This window comes from Muscardinus avellanarius, assembly GCF_963383645.1.
Source record: "Muscardinus avellanarius genome assembly, chromosome: 3".
NCBI lineage: Eukaryota > Metazoa > Chordata > Mammalia > Rodentia > Gliridae > Muscardinus > Muscardinus avellanarius.
Window position 1 is genome coordinate 4868472 of NC_137788.1, and position 21541 is coordinate 4890012.

Sequence of the window (21541 nt, forward strand, 5' to 3'; positions counted from 1 at the left end):
CAACCACTCTTGTTTCTTTAAATGAGGCCACATAATTGAAAACGCCAACGGGCCGGGGCTTCAGACTTGACAGCCTTCAGAGCCAACCCGAGCCTATGGAAAAGTCTAAACCGGAACAGTCCTGGTGAGCCAGGGGAAGGGTGGGCTCAAGGGCCAACTCACTTGACGAAATTAACTGTCCTGGAAAATGTCTGATCAGGTCATTTTGAGCTGACAAGGACATTTCTTTGTTTTAGAAATGGTTGGATGTCGCCTTCTGCTCTTCTTTCATTTCAAGGAAATAACCTTTTGAAAGCAGACTGGTCACTGCACCAGAAAGGATGGGTTTCTTCTCTTTGTGCCAAATAGGGCTGAGCTGCAATTTACCACCCAATTCCACTTGTAAGCAACATGATTTTATAGATTGGTAGGTCACATGGTTGAGAGTAGTAACAAGTCAGATCCAAATTTTGATGGAGAATCAAAAACATAAAGTGAAGCCAGGCATGGTGGCGCACGCTTGTAACCCCAGCATTTGGGAGGCTGAGATAGGAGGATCTCGGTTTGCGGACAGCCTCAGGTACTACTTAGTGAGGCCCTTTGCAACTCAGTGAGACCCTGTTTCAAAAATAAAGGATAAAAAATAGGGCTGGGGGTGTAGCTTGGAGTTAGAACACACCTGGGTTCCATCCCCAGTACCGAAAAATAAAAAAATAAATAAATAAATAAAGTGAAGATGAACAGAAATCTAGCACTGGATAACTCAAATGGGGCACTCCACCTCCACTTTACACCCCAGACCTATTTTATATTCCTTATTTGGAAACAGGGTCTCACTGAGTTGCAGAGGCCTCACTGAGTAGCTGAGGCTGTCATTCAGCCTCCTGAGCGCTCCCACAGAATCATTTTGAGACGAAAACCTGAACCTGTACTCCCTAATTTTATGAAGGATCAAACTCAAACTTATCAGGGCTTCAAGAAGGAGTCCTGCCCAGTCACCGGTCTGTCTGTCTGTTTTTCTGTCACACACACACACACACACACACACACACACACACACACACACACCCCACTTCTGAAACCTCGTGATTCTGACATGTTGGGGTGGAGCAGCCCTCCAACCACTCACTTAACGGAGCCGTTTCCGCCCTGAATCCTCGAGCCTCTCCAGCCTCACGCCCACAGTACAGCAGGCTCCCGGGCTGGACCGCGCAGGCGCTGTCCCTTTCTCCCTATATGAAAACGCCCCAATTTCAGTAGCAGCCCACTTCTGCATATGGTAAATTGCCCCTTCCTGCCGCTGAGCACAACAAACATATGGGTTCAGTCGGCTTTTCTCCCGCACTATTATCCTGCAGCCAAGTCGAGTCAGTTTTATGACATCAGAATCATTTCCTCAGAACAGACTGAAGTCATATCCACAGGCTCATTCTGATGGCTGTAATTGTCAGCCATGGCAACCAAAAACCAGTTCAAAAAAATCCTTCAAAAGTAATTGAGCAATGCACTCATGTAACTTTATGGAAACATTATATGCCTTCCTTGATGTATTACTGAATTTTTTTCTATAAGGCTGAATTACCTTTCTAGGCTATTACATGAACTGCACTGATAATAGAGCCTTTTATTTTTTATTCTTTTTCCAGTACCAGGGATTGAACCCAGGAGAATTCTACCTCCAAGCTATACCCCTAGCCCTATTTTAAAATTCTGAAACACGGTCTAAGTGTGGAGGCCTAAGTATGGGAGGCTGGCCTTGAACCTGTGACCCTCCCGTCTCAGCCTCCTGAGAATGTAATGGAGCCTCTCTACTGCCAGGAAGGCCTTGCCAAGGAGTTTACATCAACCTCTATAATATGGAAAAAACAATGTAATGTAACAATCTCCAGGGATTATTTTCTAAGAGGGCCAAAAATTAAGCTAAGCCAGGTGTAGTGGTAAGCCCATATAATCTTAATACTTGGGAGGCCGAGACAGAAGGATCACAGATTCCAGGACAGCCTCAGCGATGCAGTGAAACGCTCAGCAACCTAGTGAGATCTTGTTTTTAAAATCCAAAATCAAGCCGGGCGCGGTGGGCGCGCTTGTCAGCCCCGCGCTCGGGAGGCGGAGACAGGAGGATCGCGCAGGTTCCAAGCCAGCTGCGCTGGGTTAAGAGACCCTGTTTCCAAATATAAAAAAGCATAAAAAAAAAAAGGTCTGGGAGTGTAGCCCGGAGGTAGAAGGGCTTCCAGGAACCCCAGTGCCACCAAAAGGGAAAAAGAAAAAAAAAAAAAATCTAAAATAAAAAAAGGGATGGAAATGTAGCTTGGAGGTAGAATGCCCCCGAGTAGCTCCACACACACACACACACACACACACACACACACACTCTCTCTCTCTCTCTCTCTCCCTCCCTCCCTCCCTCCCTCCCTCCCTCCCTCCCCTCCTCCCTCCCAAGGAAATCCTCAGCTACACATGGGTCCAAAAGAGGTCAGGAAGAAAGCAGCAGCAATGCTGGACGAGCTGCCCATGGACTGTCTGGTACAGATGCTGGAAGTGGCCGCCATTCACAGAGAAAGGTTTATAGACTAACAGAAGAAAGCAATTACCCTCACCAAGGTGGAGCGGACGGAGCACAGAGCCACCCCGTCATATGACTCAGGACTATACGCAGACAGACCCACAGACGGAGGGAAGACGGCAGGTGGCCCAGCTCCTGCGTCTCACCGTCCTGCGATGGGCCTGTCTGCCCCCCCGCCAGTTCCCTGCCCCACACCGGCTCTCTCTGGAGAGGCCTGGAGACAGGAGACCCCAGCAACCTGAGCTTGGGTTTCCCAGCAGGAACACCGAGGACTTTGCCTCCTCAGCGCAAAAGCAAAGGCAGAAACAGAGGCAGGAGGACTTGAAATCTCACGCAGGGAGGAACCGGGCTGAGGCTAGAGAAGGGGCCTGGGTCCCGGGCGTGACTTTCTACTCCTTCCTTTTGTGCCCCAGAGCTTTCTAGAGGTGCCGAGGGTGGTGGCAGAGTCCATCCAACCCCAACCCTCAGGGGCACGGGAACTGCCCAACAATTACTGCCTGCTCAGCATCAAAAGAAACACTAAAGCAACAGCAGGAAGGCGAGGTGCGGCTCAGTAGTGGAGTGCTGCCTACAGTGCGCTGCACCCTGGGTGCCCCAGAACCATGGGCTGCTGGAGGGCTGGGAGAAGGGACTACAATATCAAAACAAAATTAGATTCCGACCCTCACCTTGGTCCCAGCACCACTCTGATTACCTTTTTCTTTAAAAATAACATCTATTTCATGTTTTTTTTTTTTTTTTGTGCGTGTGTGGCACTGGGGATTGAACACGGGGATTCTACCTCTAAGCTATCCCCCCACCCCTATTTTTTTTTTTGTTGTTGTTGTGGTGGTACTAGAGGTGGAACCCAGAGGCTTTTCTACCTCTGGGCTATACTCCCAGACCTATTTTATACTTTATTTGGAAACAGGGTCTCACTAAGTTGCTGAGAGCCTTACTAAGTAGCTGAGGCTGCCTTCAAACCTGTGTGATCCTCCTGTCTCAGCCTCCTGAGCGCAGGGATTACAAGTGTGCGCCACCACGCCCGGCTTATTTTTTTATTTTTATTTTGAAACAGGGTCTTGCTAGGTTGATCAGAGTCTCACTACTTGCTGAAGTTATCCTTGAACCTGCGATCCTCCTGTCTTAGCCTCCTAAGTACTGGTATTAAAAACGTGTGCCACTATGCCCGGTGTTCAGGTTTATGTTTTTTTGTGTGTGTGGTATAGGATCCAGAATCCGGGGATGCTCTCCCACTGAGCCATACCCCAGCACTTCTCATTGTCTACTTTGAGACATGATCTAGTTAAGTTGCCTAAGCTGGCCTTGAACATCTTCCTGCCTCAAGCTCCCAAGTTGCTGGGATCAAACACATGCGCCACTGTGCCTGGCTCTATTTCATGTTTATTTGATCTTTCAACTTGGTGTGGTGGGTAAGACAGCTGTGCTCATTTTACAGGTGAGAAAACCAAGCACAGGCCAAATAACTGCTCCGTGTCCTCCTTCCCCATGTCAGCCACTCTTTGGCACTTGGTCATCCCTGCTTCGACTTTTGGCTCAGTGCACACATCTAGTAAAGAAATACCCACCCAAGGGGCAGGGGCAGGAGCAGGATAACCAGGACATTCAGTTTCCCACCCCCTCCAAGCTGGGAACCTTTGGGGAGGCAGCCGCGAGGCTGATCTCTATAGCTGTCAAAGTGTCCTCCCTGCAGTCTTGTTAAGAGGAGAGCATACCTTTCTTCTTAGGAGGAGGATATTCTAAACCTTTCTGCTCATCTTGAAAAACAAAGTCCCCCTGAGAAAATGAACAGAAGACGTAGCTCAGTCCTCTCTGCAAGATGCTGCAGAGCCAACATCTGGTTGTAAGAGTATTTCTGGTGAGAAAACATCTTATTTATTTAAGAGCAGTTCATGGAGGTGGCAAAAAAAAAAAAAAAAGAAATTTTAAAACAACTTGCCTGCCTGATGAAACAGTCTCAGCTGTGCTCCTGCATTCCACAGAAACAAGGCCCGCAGACACATCTGCATGGCGTCCTAGGGAGCAATGGGCGCATGCCCAGAGAGCCCACCGATGGCAGGGCACAGTGAGGACCAGCGACTTGCTCTCTCCTCGTCACTGCGCAGAATGCGGCCAAACTGCAGCCCAACAGCAGAGCCTCCAGGGCTATGACTTGCGCCTGCCAGCTCGCAACATCCCACCCTCCCCATGTGCCGAGACTGGCTTCTGACCCGGCCAGGCTGGAGGGCTCCCGATGGCAACCACCGGTTCAGCTAGAGCACCTCCGATTTGCAATGCCGGTGACCTCCCACAGCCTGACTCAGTCCAGCCAGTGTGGACTCTACCTTCATGTAACCCAAACACAAATGCACCACGGAACCGGTCGCCTGCGGATTGGGGGGACTGCTGGGGGGGAGGTGTGGGCACTTACAAATAGTTGGCCCTCCTTATCCACAGAATGAAAATATTCAGGCCAGGTATGGTGGAACACACTTGTAATTCCAGTACTTGGGAGGCTGAGACAGGAGGATTGCAGGTTCGCGGCCACAGCCTCAGCAACTTGTGAGGCCCTCTGCGACTTAGTGAGACCCTGTCTCAAAATAAAGTATAAATACCGTCACATTTTACACCTGCAAAATCTGGTATCTTACAAATAAGACATCCTGAGGCCAATCCCTGTGGGATACTGAGGGATGATTGTACACACTTTCGATGTAGGATTAGGACAGATAGGCCTATTCTGAAAACATGATCTTGTGTGTGCGCGTGTGTCTTTCTAGAATGAATTTCACCTTGCCGTGTTTCTCAGTTTAAGCTGTCACTCTTCTTCTTCTTCTTGGTGGTCCTGGGGTTCTGGAAGCCCTTCTGCCTCCGGGCTGCACTCCCAGACCTATTTCATATTTTATTTGGAAGCAGGGTCTCTTAAGCCAGCGCGGCTGACTTGGAACCTGCGCGACCCTCCTGTCTCCGCCTCCCAAGCACGGGGATGACAAGCGTGCCCACCACGCCCGGCTGCTCCTTTTTTTTTTTTTTTTTTTTTTAAAAGTTGGGATTGGACCCAGAGGCTTCTACTTCTGAGCTACACCCCCAACCCCATTTTATTTTGAAACAGGGTCGCTCAGTTTCTACAGGTCTCACTAAGTTGCTGAGGCTGGCTTTGAGCCTGCGATCCTCTTGTCTCAGCCTCCCAAGTACTAGGATTATAAGCATGGGCCGCCATACCCGGCTTGTCAGTCTTCTTTATAGAAATTAGAAAAAAAAGTGTTTCTAATTATTTTGTATGGCTTTAGCTCTCCCTCCACAACGTTGCTAAATTGACAGAGATTACGGGAGCCGTTGAGAAGAGCTGGGGAGACTACCAGCTCTTATCATGACAGACGCAGGCTGTCGCACGGCCAGCCTGGCCTCGCCGACAGGGCCCGGCGGCAGATTCCTCTTATTACACACAGCAGAGCAGTGAACTCGGTTACAATCAGCCATTCGGTACAACTGACACCTCAGACTGACTGAGATGCTTTTTGCTACAGGAATGGGTCACACACTCGGAAGAATCTCCCCAGTGAAGAGAAGGAAAAACACCCCATGCAGGACTGAAAGTAACCTCTGATGTACCGTGTTCCCAGGTTGAACAAGTCAGACTCCTCTGCGGAGCTGGGCAGCTTGGTGACTGGGGCTCATGGCACAGATGTTCTGGGGTGAGGAAAGTGAAGGTCCCTGCTTAATCCAGTCTGGAAATGGCCTAAACCCTCCACATAATCTGGCCTCCCATATTCTGCTGGGTGCTCCAGGAGTTTAGTGCTTAAGCAGTTGGCTGGCTGTCCTTCCTGATACCCTCTCTCACTGATTTTCAATGCTAAGGATTTGGACAGCATCGGAGGGGAACAGCTTGGGTTTCCGCATGGGAAATCTTGGTCTTGGAGAAACCTGGGTTTGGTGTTGTCTTCCCTTTATATGGCTTGAAACACGGTGAGGTCAGCAGCCGCTACAAGGCGACTTTGAGATAAGTGAGTGCTTGGCCCCGCCCAGTCTGCATGCTGCTTTACCCCGCCCACACCCAGCGTGTCAAGCCTCACTGACGCGCAGGGCTACCTTGGGGTTGGTCCGCTGCTGAAGTCTCCGCTCCTCCCGCTCTCTCTGCAGCCGCTCAAACTCCTCTCTGATTTCCGCTGGAGTTCTCCTTCTTTCCACCACCTACGGCCAAAGCAAGGGGGACAACTGAGGACCACGAAGGGTAGGCTGCAGGTTCAAGGCCTGCCTCAGAAGCTTAGCAAGACACGGTTGCAAAATAAAACATAAAACAGGGCTAGGAGTGTAGTTCAGAGGAATACTGACCCTGGGTTCAATTTCCTGTTTAAAAGGAAAAAAAAATCGCTGGGCGTGAAGACGCACGCTGTAATCCCCGCGCGTGGCAGGCAGAGACAGGAGGATCACGCAGGTTCGAAGCCAGCCTTGCTGGCTTAAGAGACCCTGTCTCCAAATAAAATATAAAAATAATAGGTCTGGGAGTGTAGAAGGGTTTCCAGGAACCCCAGTACCACCACCAAAAAAAAAAAAAAAAAAAAAAAAAAAAAAAAAAAAAAAAGAAAGAAAAAAATCAAGAGTTTCTAATAAAGGAGAGGTGGACCTAGAGTGCTAATGTAGACCTAAAATCCCAGTACTTGGGAGGCTGAGACAGGAAGATCACAGCTTGTTCACAGGCTGAGATAGGAGGATCACAGCAGCAACGCAGAGATACTTTTAGTAACCTAAAAAGACCGTTTTGAAACAAAAAATAAAAATAAAAAGGGCTGGGGGTGTAGCTCAGAGGTAGAATGATCTTGGGTTCACTCTCCAGTACCATAATACATAGATAAATAGGGAGAAGTGAGTCTATTTTGGAGGAGGCAGGCACTGGGAAGTGAACCTAACGGCCTCTGCACTATATCCCTAGCCCATTTTTATTTTTTATTCTGTAAGTCTTGCTGCATTGCTGAAGCTAGCTTTGAACCTGTGACTCTACTGTGTGATAAACTACGATGTGATAATCTACAAAGAAAAATAATTTAAAAGTACCAGATCGTAGCCAGGCGTGGTGGCGCACGCTTGTAATCCCTGTGCTTGGGAGGCAGAGACAGGAGGATTGCGCAGGTTCGAAGCCAGCCTTGCTGGCTTGAGACCCTGTCTCCAAATAAAATATAAAAATAATAGGTCTGGGAATGTAGCCCGGAGGTAGAAGGGTTCCATCCCCAGTACAACCAAAAAAAAAAAAAAAAGTACCAGATTGTTCCATTTCTAGCATATCCAGCTTCTAGTCATATTTTACACATTTTGCAGATAGTTGGTACATAATCAGAGCTAACTGCCAAGTCAAAATGGCTTGCTCATCTAGAGTAGTAAGAACACTTTGCCAGGCAGGCATCTTACCCCAGCTCCTGCAGGCCTCTGCCATCCTGGATAATTCACATTCTTTTTTTTTTATGACTGGGTATTGAGCTCAAGGGCATTATCTGCTTTTGAAACGTGGTTTCACTAGTTTGCTGAAGCTGGCCTTTCTGAATCTGCCTCCTCCTGTCAGCCTCCCAAGCACCAAGACCACAAGCAGGCATGTACCAAGTGCCTGGCCTGACATTTGCCTTTTAACAGAGGATGTGTGGAGAGTGGACCAGGACGGGGCACCTGCGAGCCATTCCTCCCCACCTGAGCACCCAGGACGATAGCACTGCACTGCATGGTGCTTGATAAAGACCAGGCACGCTCACCTGCGTCTTTCACTGCAGGTCCAGCCCTGTGCCAGCCAGGAGGGGCACAAGGGCACATGCAGAGGGCAGGCGGCAAATGGAGGGAGAAGAGAAGTCTAGACTGAGGATGGGATCCAGATGCGTTCTACCTCCACGCCACGCTCCAGCCTGATTTTATTTCTTTCTTTGGAAACAGGGTGTCACTACGTTGCTGAGGCTGGCTCTGAATCGGAGACCCTCCTGTCTCAGCCTCACAAGTACTGGGATTACAAGCGTGCGCCACCACGCCCGGCTTGAAGCCTGGGCTTTCAGACACAACTGCTTGCCTCCGGGGAGACCCGACGCATGTCAGTTCATAAAATGAGGATAGTTAAACTACCCAACCCCAAGGTGTGACTGGGTTAAAAATTCTGCGTTTCTAGTGAGCCAATTTTAAATTTGGGAATTATTTTATTTATTTTTTATATTTTATTTGGAACCAGGGTCTCACTAAGTAGCGGAGGCACTTTGAACCCGCGCGATCCTCCTGTCTCAGCCTCCCAAGCGCGGGGATTGCAAGCATGCGCCACCACGCCCGGCTAATTTGGGAATAATTTTAGAAAATCACAACTTTAGAAAAGTTACAAAGATAGTACAGGAAGTATGCGCTCCGCCCGCTTTCCCAGTCGTCTCTTGGCCTTTCCCCGCTGCAGGCTCCACCCTGACAACGCTGCACTTGGTCCGCGTGTCTCTTCAGGCTCCTCGCCTTCCCTTGTTTGTCGTGATGTGACTGTGTTACAGCTTTTAGGAGAGGCTGACTTTCTCAAGACAGAGGGAAAGTGAAGCCTGGGAACACCAAGGGTTGTACAGTGCAGGTGGCCCAGGCCGCAGGGCTCAGGACAAACACGGCCCAAGAGCGGACACGGAGCCTGCCGGAGAGCCGACTCGCCAGCCATCACCGGGGTTGGCGCTGCCGAAGCACTAGCCAGGCCTTTGCTGTTTTGACAAAAATTTTGATTTGGGTGTTGACATTTTCTTTCTTTCTTTCTTTCTTTTATTCCAGTACTAGGGACTGAACCCAGGGACATTCTATCTCTGAGCTATACCCTCAGTCCCATTTTATTTTTATTTTGAAACACGGCCTCCCTAGGTTGATGAGAGTCTCACTACTTGCTGAGGCTGTCCTTGAACCTGTCATTCTCCTGCCTCAGCCTCCCAAGCCCTGGGATTACAGGCGTGCACCACTGTGCAGGGCTGGCTGTTGGCATTTTGACCAACAATGCTAGCCAACTCCAAGAACTAACATGGCTTATTTGCAGTACTGGGGATGGCAGCCAGGGGTATTATGCCTCCAAGCTAGACCCCCAGCCCTATTTTGTAGTCTTTTTTATATTTTGAAACAGTCTCACTGAGTTGTGAAGGGCCTCATTAAGTAGCTGAGGCTGTCCATGAACCACCATCCTCCAGTCTCCACCTCCCAGTGAGTTGAGTCTCATTCCTTGCCGAGGCTGTCCTTGAATCTGAAATCCTCCTGTTTCAGCCTCCCACATACTGGGATTATAGGTTTGTGTCACCACACATGGCCTTATTATTTTGAAACAGGGTCTCATTAAGCTACTAAGGGCCTAAATTGCTGAGGCTGGCCGCTGAACTCTGCTCCTCTTCTCAGCCTATGCAGGTGTGCATCACCTCACCTGGCTCAGGGCTAATATTTCATGGAAACTAAAGCAGCTCAATTTCACCTCTAGCGTGCACCATCAAATGGGAGCAACACTACTTCTAGTAGAGTAATTGCTACACCTGCAGGATGCACTGAGATCTCTGGAGGAAATTCTGCAGACACTCAGAATATCAACAGTGCCCTTCACCCTCCACCAACCACCCATATGTTCAGCATAATAAATAGGTATTCAATGAATACCCTTCAGCGACGGGCAAAGCCCGACAGTGTAACAATAGTAACGGCAGCACGGGGAGCAAGCGCGTTCTCCTGGTAGTAAGAGCTGCTGCCGGGGAGTCTGAGTACGAAGCGGCCCACCCAGCCCGAGCTGCTCCCTGGAGCAGTGTGCTGGAGTCCAGGCGGTGGCCGTCTTCCGACTGTACGCCATGCGCTGTGACTCTGGGGCGGAGTCTTTCTGGAAGGCACTTCTTTCTCTTATTTTTTAAAGTTTTTTGTGGTACTGAGGATAGAACCCAGGTGCACTCTACCTCCAAGATACCCCCTCAGCCCTATTTTTTTATTCTTTATTTTGAAACAGGGGCTCACTAAATTGTGGAGGGCCTCACTAACTAGCTAAGCTTTGCAGCCAGCCTCGGCTATTTAGTGAGGCCCTGCTTCAAAATAAAGAATAAAAAAATAGGCTGAGGGTGTAGCTCAGAGGTACAATGCCCCTGGGTTCAATCTCCAGGACTGCAAAAAAAAAAAAAAAAAAAAAAAAAAAAAAAAAAAAAAAGGTTGTTACACACACAGTTGAGAAAAAAATTTAGTATATACATTGAGATCCCATTTTCCTTTCTGGGTGGAAACAAAGCTCAGCTATGAGACAACACACTGAGTCACAGTAGAGTAATGCACCACAGGAGGGCCGAGGCCGGTGCAGCAGCAGGAGTGGTGCGGACTGGGAAGCCAGCGCAGCCCCCGGCACGGCCCATGGCTGGTCTACGTGCACAGCTCCTGAGTTAGCAGACTGCCGCCTTGCGGGGGTTTCAGGTACAGCACCATTCACCTGTGGATTATGAGGAGAGCAGACAGAAGACTGGATTTCCCCACGAAGCTCCTGAGTTTTAAGAGCTACAACTACAATTCACTGTGCGGGGCAATCAAAACACGCTGTAGGCCGGACGTGGGGGCACGCTTGTAAGCCGAGCATTTGGGAGGCAGAGACCGGACGATCATGGTTCGTGGATAGCCTCAGCTACTTGGTGAGGCCCCTTGCAACTCAGTGAGACCCAATTTCAAAAAATATAAAGACTAAAAAATAGGACCGGGGGTGGTGTAGCTCGGAGGTAGGTTCCATCCCTAGTACCGCAAAAAAAAAAAAAAAAAAGCAAAAAATAGGGCTGGGGGTGTAGCTCAAGGGTACAATGTCCCTGCGTTCCATTCTCAGTACCTCAAGAACAAAAACAAAACACCCACCAAAAACAAACAAACACGCTGCAGATGGAATTTTCACCTGTGAACCGCCAACCTCAGGCAGGGGAGGGCTGCAGGGGCGAGCACCTTTGTTTCTCTTCCCGTCTACACTCTCAAACCTTTGAAAGTGTTCACGTAGAATCCAGGGGAACAGGTACACGTGCTCGAGATTAACCACCAAGAACTTCAAGGGAAATCTTACGTGATGAGAAACCTCCTCAAAGAGCGTTCGATGTTATTAACTAACGGCCCGCTGACTTGTCTTGGGCATCAGAACCAAGCTTCTTTAATGAAACTGAGTAGTAATAACATCTACATCCTCCTTCCTTTAGTAATTTAGAGTTTTACAACTGGTTTCCATGTTCACTTGGCTATTTGATGCTCAGGTTTTCTTTTCAGATAATAACATGGAAACACAGAGCAGCCAGAGACTTGCCCAGGGCTCGACCCAGTCAGCAGCGCGCCGCGGAGACAGAACCAGGATGCCTGAGTCTCAATGACTTCTCAGCACCCCGCTGCCCAGGGCAGCCTATTGCACAGACACTCGCTATACATTCTGTCTTGCTCATTCTATCTGACAGCGCTCTAAGACCACAGTGCACTGCAGCGGAGGGTCATCACAGACAACGGAATGCCGCAGTCCTCGGTTCTTTTCCGCCTCCTTTTTGCTCAAGGCGGAGCACGTTCCCAGCAGAGACATTTCCTAAACACAGTTATTTGTAATGGGGATGGGGCGGTGGAAGGCACAGGGCGCGTGTACAGACCTGCACCCCCGAAGCGGTCACCCATCAGCCCTTTGCTCCCCGGCCACACACCTCTGGGTACCATCCGTCCCTCTTCCTTTTCACTTGACAGGTTAGGAAACTAAGGACAAGGCAGACTAAGGTGCGGCCCAAATTCAGCGTTACGGAGCGGCAAAGTCAGGTCCAGAAGTCGAACTCTGACGCTCCAGCGCAGCGCAGCGCAGCGAGGAGGGTGCTGGGCCTCGGCCGGGCGCGGCCGCCCTGTGGCCGCCGAGGGCCTCCTGCACGCAGACACGCAGTTTCTCTTACCTCCCATCCTTCCATCTCCAGGCCTCTCTTCCCATATATGTCATAGATGGCCCTGGTCTGGGGGTCACTAAGCACTGCAATTGAAAAGATCACATATTTAGAAGGGCAGGGCTCGCCTCTGCCCTTGAGGACACGGGCACCACCGCCACTGGTAAGCCCACCTCTCCGCCTTCCCTCCCGTCACGCTCCTGGGCCCCGCTTCTCCTCCACTGCTTCTCCCTCCTTTCCCACCCAGCGGCGACCAATGGGAAAGGCTGGCTTCCCCAGGGTCCAAGATCCCTTCAACTGTACCAAGTGGACAGCTGAGCACTCTCTCTTAAAACATTAAGGGAGCTGTTTTAAAAGCCATTCGGTCAGTTTCTCCTTTTTATTAAGGTGGTGCGGGGAATTGAACTCAGAGGTGTTCTACCTCTAAACCTTCAGACCTATTTTATTTCTTATTAGAAGCAAGGTCTCACTAGGTTGCTGAGAGCCTTACTAAATTACTGAGACTGTTCTCAAACCTGTGACCCTCCCGTCTCAGCCTTCCAGGTGCAGGATTACAAGTGTGCATTTGGAAACGGTCTCTCGAGCTTGCTGGGCACCTCACTAAGTTGCTGAGGCTGTCCCCAAACCTGGACTAGGATTTTAAGTGTGCGTCAACATGCCCGGCTCATCTGGTCAGTTTATGCTACAGTGTATAAAACACACTGGGCTGATAAAAGTTGATCCAGTTTTAATTTTTTTTGTGTGTGGTACTAGGGATGGAACCCAGGGACTTCTACCTTCAAGCTACATTCCTAGCCCTGTTTGTTATTCTTTATTTTGAAACAGGGTCTCACTGTGTTGTGGAGGGCCTCACTAAGTAGCCGAGGCTGTCCTTGAACCTGTGACCCTCCTGTCTCAGTCTCTCGAGTATGGGGATTACACTGTGCGCCACCACACTCAGCTTGATTCCAGTTTTTAACACAAAATCTATTTCATTGTTTACTCTAGAGTTACAAACCCCTAAGACAGTTTACGTGTGTGTGTGTGTGTGTCCCTCTCCTCTTTATTTATTTATTTATTATTATTATTTTTTTAATGTGGTGCTAGGGATTGAACCTAGGGGCATTCGGCGGAGCTATGTCCCCAGACCTATTTTATTTTTATTTGGAAACAGGGTCTCCCTAGGTCGATGAGTCTCACTACTTGCAGAGGCTGTCCTCAAACCTGTGATCCTCCTGTCTCAGCCTCCCAAGTATTGGGATTACAAGCGTGTGCCACCACACCCGGCCAAAGGCTTTTCAAGCCCAACTTAAGCTTCAGTGCGGCCCACAGGAGTAGTTATCCCCCTCCCATCCCCTGCCAAGTTCCACTTAGGACGTTTGTATCTTTTCTCCCCTGAGAGTTCCATAGAGTTTTAGACCTAATTAAAAAATGAAGTAAATGAGTCTATCCATATTCAAATCTTATGGGGAAAAAAGCAATGCTGACCACTAGGGAAACAAGGGTTAATGTCCAGGACTCAGTCAGGAAATCGCTCTTCCCGTCCTGGCTTCACTTGTCACCCTTGGGCGGAACGTGGGCGGGCCTGCCGCTGCGGCATCTTTACAAGCGCGCCATCTTTCTCTGCTAACTCGTGCCCAATGGCCAAAGCAAGACAAGTGCCCTGTGCGGGTCACCTAGGCAACAGCAAGACGAACGCAGCCTTCTGAACAGAGGATGCACAGGAGAACACCTGTGAAGGAGGGTCTTTATTCCTCCACTCGGGAGGCTGGGACCGGAGGATGGCGGTTCGCAGCCAGCCTCAGCTGCTTAGTGAGGCCTCCGCAACTCACTGAGACCCTGTTTCAAAATACAGAATAAAAAATTGGGCAGGGAGTGTAGCTTGGAGGTCGAATGCCTCTGGGTTCCAACCCCAGACCCGCAAAAAAAAAAAAAAAAAAAAAAAAAAAAAAAAACCAAAAATCTAACTTGATGATAAAATATAAAGTGAAATACACTGTGCGTTATTATGGCTATAGTGAGAAGGCTGTATTATTTTTTAAAGAAACACATTATCTAACTTTTGGCCTCTCTAATTAACTTTTAATCTAATCACCAAATGGTCCTGTAATACATAACTTATTTGCTTGATATGAGTATCCTGGGAATGATTTAATATATTTTTCAAATTGTGGTAAATAAGCCGGGCGTGGTGGTGCACGCTTGTAATCCCAGCATTTGGCAGACTGACACAGGAGGATCACACAGGTTCGAAGCCAGCCTCAGCTACTTAGTGAGACCCTGTTTCCAAATAAAGAATAAAAAATAGGGCTGGCGATGTAGTTTGGAGGTAGAATGCCCCTCGGTTCCATCCCCAGTACCACAACCACACACACACACACACACACACACACACACACACACGCGCGCGCGCGCGCGCGCGCGTAAAATAAAATTTGTGGTAAAATATACATAACAAAATTTGCTACTGTAACTGCTTTAATACACAATTCAGCAGCACCGCGCATGTCACAACGTCGCATCGTCACCCTAGGTCCTGACCCCTTCAGTCATCCCAAAGGGAAATTCTGTACCCATTACATACACATTTTTTTTTTTTTTTTGGTGGCACTGAGGGCGGAACCCAGGGGCTTTTCTACCTCCAGGCTCTACTTCCAGACCTATTTTATACTTTAGAGCCTCACTCGGTAGCTGAGGTTGGCTCGGAACCCGCGCGATCCTCCTGTCTCAGCCTACCAAGCGCGGGGATTACAAGCGTGCGCCACCACGCCCGGCTACATAAATAGTATTTGAGATAGAAGTATAACGACTTGATTCCTGGTACAACTTCCTGTTAGCCTCCTTAACATCATTTTTTCTTCTGTTGAAACCTCTCTTTAACTGAACGGTACAGAACCAATAAAATTGCTTTTGGATAAAAAACGCCCTTGTAGTTCCTCACAAAAGGGAGAACAAGGAAGGCTTCCTGGTAGCAGTCAGCGTCCCCTCCGCGCGTCCCCTTAGGCGGAGCTGGTGAGCGACGGAGAGCTCGAGTACCCCCTGAAGCCCACACCTGCTGCGTCCCTTCACCTGGACCCTCACTTCCTACTTACTGACACACATCGACTTCCAAAGTGAAATACTACTCTCAAAGGGCTCTGTGGTGGGAGGTACTAAACTCACCACCTCTTAGACACCAAGGAGCCTCTTTTCCTCGAGGACCTGCACGGGGTGCTCCTGGCCCGCACTGACCTTCATAAGCCTGGTGGACGAGGTTGAAGAGGCGCTCCGCTTGGGACTTGAGCTCGGGGTCCCGGTGCTTGTCTGGGTGGTAGAGCATGCAGAGCCTCCGGTAGGCAGCTTTCAGCTCCTCAGAGGAGGCCTGGAGAGAAAACCCAGAGAGCGCAATTAAGGGCACTCATGCACACGTGGCCACGATCAGACCAGCCTCGGAGCGGGACCTGCCAGCCACGTTCCAGCACGTTTGTGGTCTCAGAGGGGTAAAATGGAGTTCTGCTTTATGACCTCCATCGCCTTTTTTCCAGTCAATGAAGTGACCAATTATGCACACAGTCGCCAGTGTTGGGGACTGCTGCTGTCAGGAGGGAACCACAGGCCCACTGCTTCTGGGTTCTTGTTGGTGGTGGTAGTAGGGATGGAGCTCACAGGCATCTACCTCCAAGCTACACCGCCGGAACCTGTTTTTTTTGTGTGGTGTTGGGGATTGAACTCAGAGGCATTCTGCCCCTCAAGCTATACTCCCAGTCCTATTTTATTTTTATTTTGAAACGGTATCACTAGGTTGATGAGAGTCTCACTAGTTGCTGAGGCTGTCCTTGAACCTGCGACCCTCCTATCTCAGCCCCCCAAGTCCTGGGATCACACGTTGTGTACCACCACGCCAGGCTGACCTTTTTATTTTGAAAGAGTCTCACGCAGGTGCTGAGGCTGGCCTTGAACCCGTGATACTGTTTCACAGCTTCCCAAGTACTGAAGGAATTTGTACCACCACACCCAGATTTTTGTGTGTGTGTGTGTGGTACTGGGGGTGGAACGCAGGGGCTTTTCTACCTCTGGGCTACCTATTTTATATTCTATTTGGAAACAGGGTCTCACTAAGTTGTCGAGAGCCTCACCAAGTAGCTGAGGCTGGCTTCGAACCTGCGCGATCCTCCTGTCTCAGCCTCCCAAGCAATGGGATTACAAGCGTGCGCCACCACACACACATTTTATAACTAAAGAGTTGTTTTTACCCACAAAACATTGTGTGGGGCTGGGCTCCTTCAGCAGGCAGGTGCTCGGGAGCTCGGCATGGAAGGGCCTTCTTGCTGTTATGCAGAGAAGCTGCGCAGACCCAAGCCATGCACTGCCCTGTGGGCCAGGCCTCAGAGAGCTCTGGTGCCGGCAGCCGGGGACACGCTGCTTTAAATCAGGGGCAGGGGATGTTTCCATTAACTGCTCCATCAGAAAAGGGTCAAGGGTCTCGGGATTGAGCACCCTTTGCTGCTAAGAATTAGGAAGACTTCCGCCCCCTTCACTGCTAATCTCTTTCTTGCTCTTCTCCTTGGGGTAGCGTTCGGGAAGGATGCCATTAAGCAATTTTAGCTGCCCGCCTACCCACCCCTTTCCATCTGGTGATCTGTGCGATTCACCGACCTGGGAATGCGGGCTTCCAAAGGCCTGTGTTTGGACACTGCATCTGTCACTTCTAAGCCCTGTGACTCGGCAATGGGCTTTCTGACCTTCAGCTCCCTCATCCGCAAAGGGGTAATACACCTCTCAGGGCCGCGAGAATGAAGCGCCCGTGACTGTGAAGTGCTTCACTGGCAGCGAGAACTCGCCAAGCGTGGCTCTTCTAAAGCCTCGCTTCCTTGCCTGAAGGCTGTGGGCGCGCCGCTCCTCAGAGCTCCTGGGAGGCGCAGAAAGGCCAGTCCATGGACAGGGCTTGGTAGCGCCTCGCGCAGGGCAGGACGTCACCACTCAGCCACCTTGTCACGACTCAGTTTCCACAGCCCTTTGGCAGCAGGGACACCGGGACAGTTCAGAGAGAGCTACTGCCTGGTGCACGGATAACAGCGCGTGCTCATGACATAGCTCTGACAGGAAAGTTCACTGGGCTGCATGCTTACAAGCCAGTCACCTTTCTGTACGTATACTCTATTTCACTAGAAATACAAGGCTCCCGGCTGGCGTGGCGGAGCACATTTGTAATCCCAGCATTTGAAAGGAGGCTGAGACAGGAGGATCACAGTTCCAAGACAGCCTCAGCTCCTACTTAGTGAGGCCCTCTGCAACTCAATGAGACCCTGTTTCAAAAAATAAAGAATAAAAAATAGGGCTGAGAGCCGGGCGTGGTGGCGCACGCTTGTAATCCTCGTGCTTGGGAGGCGGAGACAGGAGGATGTCTCAGATTCGAAGCCAGCTATGCTGGCTTAAGAGACTCTGTTTCCAAATAAAAAGGTATAAAATGGGTCTGGGAGCGTAGCCCGGAGGTAGAAGGGTTTCCAGGAACCCCAGTACCACCAAAAAAAAAAAAAAAAAAAAAAAAAAAGGGCTGAGGATGTAGCCCAGAGGCAGAATGCCCCTGGGTTCCATCCCCAGTTAAAAAAACACGCACGCACGCACGCACGCACGCACGCACGCACGCAGGCTCCCAGGCTGGGGATTTAGCGCAGAGGTCGAGGGCTTGCCTAGCTTGGCCTCGAGTTCGGTCCCCGATGTTGCGAGGGGGGCGAGGAGACGCGCTCCCCACAAAGGCGGGCCTCAGCGCCTCCACGCCAAGCGTTCTCTTTTTCCTCCTCCCTGTCGCAGGCTCTTTCCCTATCGTTACTGATATAATGAAATGTTCTAGCCACGTTTACCGACATGCTAAGTGTAATAAACCCTGGTATTTTAAATATAAATAACAGCAAATATGGGTAAATAAAATATACTTTCTCCTGGTAGGCTTGCTTATCTAATGATGTAAAGGGGACTGCTCTTTCCTAAACCACCATTACAAATTATTTTCTTCCCGCATTTTTATTTTTAAAGGGCGAGGGAATGAAGACCCGGGGCCTCACGCATGGTAGGTAAGTACTTTCCCTCTGAGCCTCATTCCCAGCCTCTTTTCCTGCAAACTTTGTTTTCCCTTTTCTTTTTGCGACACTGAGGACTAAGCCCAGAGGCACTGTACCTCTGAGCTTTATCCCCAGCCCTCTTTTATTTTTTTGCCTTGAAAGGTCTTGCTAAGTTGTGGAGGGCCGTCTGTGAACGGTAACCCTTGCGCTCCGGCCTCCCACGACCAAGCCCGGCTCCTCCCGTAGACTCCAGCTGCTCTCGCCCCATCTTCCAACACCGCAGGCACAGCATTAGATACGACTGACTCTGGGGTCGAGCCCTATTTCCTGATTATTAAAACTAAACCAGACGACAAGGGAGAACAGTCAGTCTGGGAGACCTTCTTTAATCATACTAATAAACGACCTAGTATGTTATTGATTAAGTAATGAAAATGAGGGGTTTCATTTGTAATAAATATCACATTCAATAAAGGTTAGATTGGGCCTTTCATCACAACTGAGCATCTAAGGTCACTGGTTCGATACTTCATAAATGATAACCTTTTTCACTCTCATGGAAATACTGGTAGCATTTCAAGATGTAATGGGATATTATTAAGAATAATACCTAAAGTTACATACTTATACTTAAGCTTCTATAATAAAATTGAGAGATATAACATGCATAATGTCTAAAAAGCCTTATCGTCTCAGTCATTGGTTACATCTTCACTGGACAGACTGTACATTAGGCCACAAACTAAGTCTCAATACATTTTAAAGACTGACATTATACAAATATCACCCCTATCATACAATACGAGCCAGACTTGGTGGTGCACTCCTGTAATCCTAGTATTTGGGAGGCTGAGACAGGAGGATCACAGGTTTGAGGCAAGCCTCATCAACTTAGTGAGATGCCATTTCAAAATGATTAAAAAGGAGCCGGGCATGGTGGCTCACGCTTGTAATCCCGGCATTTGAGAGGCTGAGACAGGAGGATCGCGGTTTGAGGACAGCCTCAGCTACTACTTAGTGAGGCCCTTTGTAACTCGGTGAGATCCTGTTTCAAAATAAAGAAAAAATAGGGCTGGGGGTATAACTCAGGGGTGAAATGCACCTGGGTTCTATCCCCAGTACTGCAGGGGAAAAAAAAAAAAAAGATTAAAAAGGGCTACAGGCAGCCAGGAGTGGTGGCCCAAGCTTGTAATCCCAGTCCTTGGGAGGCTGAAATAGGAGGATTGTAGGTTTGTGCCGAGCCTCAACTATTTGTGGCCCTCAGCAACTTAGTGCGTGAGACCCTGTTTCAAAATAAAGAATAAAAAATGAGGCTGGGAGTGTAGCTCAGAGGTAGCACACCCCATGGGTTCAATCCCCAGTACTGCAAAAGAAAAAGAAAAAAAAAGGAAGAAAAAAAAAAAAGGCTAGGCTAAGGGTGCCAGGGGTGTAGCTCAGAGGTATAGTGTCCCTGAGTTTGACCCCCAGTACCACAAAAAACAAAACATAAAAATGAACAACCCCCCCCAAAAAAAAACAAAAGACAACTAACTACAAGTGCCGGGGATGTAGGTAATGGTAGACCAGGACGTAGGTAATGGTAGACCATGACTGGCTTGTACAAGACTCTCAGTTTGATTCCTAGCACTACAAAGAACAACAAGAAAAATGTCACCCAATAAGGATTAGATATGGTGTAAGCATGCTTCCCAAAGGCTTATTCGTTGGACGCTTGGTCCCCAGTGTGATGTAAAAGGTGGATCTGGTGGGAGACCACTGAGGGTGTCCCCTGGGAAGAGACTGAGAGTTGTCACAGGACCCAGCTTTACTCAGGTGTCTCTGGTCTCTCCCTTAGCACAGGCTCTCTCCACTATAATCCCATCCACCATGAGATCTGCCCAGAGCCGGGTGCCAGTACTAAGCCTTTGAGCCTGCCTCCCAAAGTGAGTTAAGTAAACTTCTTTTCTTTATAAAGTACCTCGCCTCAGGCACTTCACTACAGGAATGAAAAACAGACTAGTACAAGGAACCAGAAAAAGGACAAAGTACTTCCCAAAATTCAATCACAACAAAATAAGAAAATCTGAATAGGATGTAACTAGTAAAAAGATTGAATTAGCAATAAAAACTTCCCTAGAAAGAAAGGCCCTTCGCCTCATGGCTTCAATGATTCTAGCAAACATTTAAAAAAGAATTAGACTTACTATTACACTTGTGGTGTATAACTGTAATACTAGTACTGGGTAGGCTGAGACAGAAGGATAACAGGTCTGAGGACTCTGTGTGGTAACTCAGCAAGATTCTGTTTCAAAGTGAAAAATAATGAGGGTGTAGCTTGTTGGTAGAGTGCCCATGGGTTTACTCCTTAGTAAAACACACACACACACACACTCATCACACACACACACACACACACACACACACACACACATCTCTCACACACACTCATCTCAAGTGATGTAGAAAAGCAAAAATCTGTACCTTTCATGATAAAAACACTCAAAATAGGAATTGGGCCGGCCATCATGGTGCATGCTTATAAACCCAGTACTGTGAAGCTGAAACAGGAGATGGAAGGTTTGAAACCAGCCTCAGCAACTTAGTGAGGCTCTCAGCAACTTGGTGAAACCTTGTTTCCAAATAAAAAGGAAAATAGGGCTAGGGGTGTATCCCGAGGTAGAAGACTCTGGGATCCATCCCCAGTACCACAAGCAAAACAAAACAAAACACCCCTAAGCATGGAAGGAAATTACCTCAACGTAATAGAAAGCACATATGAAAAACTCACAGTGAATATACTCAGTGGCTAAAAACTGAAGGCTTTCCCTCTAAGATCAGGAGCAAAGTATGGATATCTTTTTTTTCCCTTTTGCCACTTATATTCAATAGCGGATCAGCCAGAACAATTAGGAAGAAAAGACATAAAGGAATCCAGACTCAAAGGATCTGCTTTGGATGACGGCTGTGTACACAGAACCCCAGGAATTCCACACACAGAAAGCCTGATGGAATCTAAAACGGGACCCAGGAGCGGAGTGCTGGGCACACGCGTGGTCCTAGCACTTGGGAGGCTGAGGCAGGAGGAGAGCAGCCTCCCACCAGCCCCAGCGGCTCGATGGTGCCCTCTGTGGCATGCTGAGACCCGGCTCCAAAAT

General features: G+C 48.9%; 1 protein-coding gene across 1 annotated transcript in view; it reads right to left on the reverse strand.

Annotated features, from left to right (window-relative positions):
* Positions 1-21541, reverse strand: part of DNAJC11 (DnaJ heat shock protein family (Hsp40) member C11) — a gene marked incomplete at both ends in the record, with an annotated part of 56884 nt that overhangs the window by 21272 nt on the left and 14071 nt on the right. Inside the window, 3 exons of the mRNA XM_080692170.1 lie at positions 6611-6712; positions 12403-12476; positions 15601-15730. Coding sequence (XP_080548296.1) covers positions 6611-6712; positions 12403-12476; positions 15601-15730 — 306 coding nt within the window. The remainder of the gene's footprint in view (positions 1-6610; positions 6713-12402; positions 12477-15600; positions 15731-21541) is intronic.